This window comes from Neophocaena asiaeorientalis, unplaced genomic scaffold (assembly GCF_003031525.2).
Source record: "Neophocaena asiaeorientalis asiaeorientalis breed wild unplaced genomic scaffold, Neophocaena_asiaeorientalis_V1.1 scaffold185, whole genome shotgun sequence".
NCBI lineage: Eukaryota > Metazoa > Chordata > Mammalia > Artiodactyla > Phocoenidae > Neophocaena > Neophocaena asiaeorientalis.
In genome coordinates, this window is record NW_020171809.1 from 234,207 (window position 1) to 235,679 (window position 1,473).

Consider the following 1,473-nt stretch of genomic DNA (forward strand, 5'->3'; position numbering starts at 1 on the left):
TGTGCCCCAAATCTTTAAAAGCGCGGTGTCACCTTCTTTTAGATGCCGAACTCAATCACAAAGATCCCCACGGGTGCCGGGGATAGGAAGGACCTCGGAGAAATGGCGATTGGCTCTGGGGCCGCCGTGCCCGCGCTCGAAGACGAGTGCGCGGGCGGCGGAGGCGTGGGCGGGGGGCATGGCCCGACCTGCTCCCAACCGGCGGCAGCCGGGACCCCGGCCCGGCCCAGCGTCCGGGGCCACCACCCACCTCCGCGCCTCGCCGTCCTCGGTGTTTGTCCCCGGCCTCGCCGTTCCCGTGGCGCGGCCCGCCCTGCTCACCTCTCCCGCCGCATGTCTCGGGCGCGGGGTCTGGGGAGGAGTGCTGGCCTCAGTATCTGCTGGCCGCCGTCTCCGCAGATCTGGATCCTTCCATTCAAACTGGCGAGGACGCGCGCCCCGCCCCGGCGCCCGCCCTGTCCACGCCTGAGCCGGGCTGGAGTGCTGAGGGCGCGGGGTCTCGGGCCCTACGGGGGCTCCGGCGGCGGCGTCGGGGGCGAGGCGAGTGCGGGCAGCACAGCGCAACTTTCCGCCGGGCGATAGGCGAGGCTTGGGGCTTTGCCTTCTAAGGGAAAGGCAACCCCGGGGCGGAGCCACGGCCAGAGCTTCCCCGCCGCCTCACCGCTTAAGGAGGACTGAGCGAGTTCACGGTATGCGCTCAAGGAGGGCCACGGGGCAGGAGCTGTCCCCCACTGTCCCAGTGATTAGGACCTGGCTCTGGCACCAGCCGCCTGGATTCACAGCCGGCTTCATTATCGTATTGATTCCTAGAGGTTCTTTATATATTCTGGATGCTGTGTCCCTGGTCTTACACATGGCTTGGTATTGGACGTGGGTACTTGGATTTGCATTGTATGGAAGGTATTGCAAATGCCTTCTGCCATTCTGTGGTTTGCTGTTGCTTATGTTGAACAGGAATTTTCTCAGTGACGTCCAATTTATCGATCTTTTCTCATGTTTAGTGCTTTTTTATTAGGATATTCTCCCGTGTTTTCTTTTAGAAGCTTAATTGTTTTAGCATTCACATTTAGATCTATGATGGATCACAAATTAATTCCTGTGAATATTGTGGTAGGGGGGGTCAGCGCTCATTTTTTCTATATGGATATCCAGTAGACCATCATCAGTTATTGAAAGGGCCCTCATCTTTCCACTGAATTGGAGAAGAGTCCCCATGATAAACCAAGTGACTGTGTATGTGAGGATCTGTTCTGGACTCTTTTCTATCCCACTGGTCTATTTCTCTATCCTTTTTTTTTTTTTTGGCATGTGGGATCTTAGTTCCGTGACCAGGGATTGAGCCCACGGCCCCTGCCTAGGAGGCACAGAGTCTTAACCACTGGACCACTAGGGAAGTCCCTATTTCACTATCCTTGAGTCAACGTCTCTGTCCTTGAAACAACAGGATGAACCCACTTGCCTTACTTCACGTAT

At 57.0% G+C, this 1,473-nt stretch overlaps 1 protein-coding gene across 1 annotated transcript in view; it reads right to left on the bottom strand.

Annotated features, from left to right (window-relative positions):
* BOK (BCL2 family apoptosis regulator BOK) overlaps window positions 1–180 on the bottom strand; it is a 10,834-nt gene extending 10,654 nt beyond the window's left edge. Inside the window, exon 1 of the mRNA XM_024760092.1 lies at window positions 72–180. Coding sequence (XP_024615860.1) covers window positions 72–180 — 109 coding nt within the window. The remainder of the gene's footprint in view (window positions 1–71) is intronic.
* Window positions 181–1,473: the final 1,293 nt, after the last annotated feature.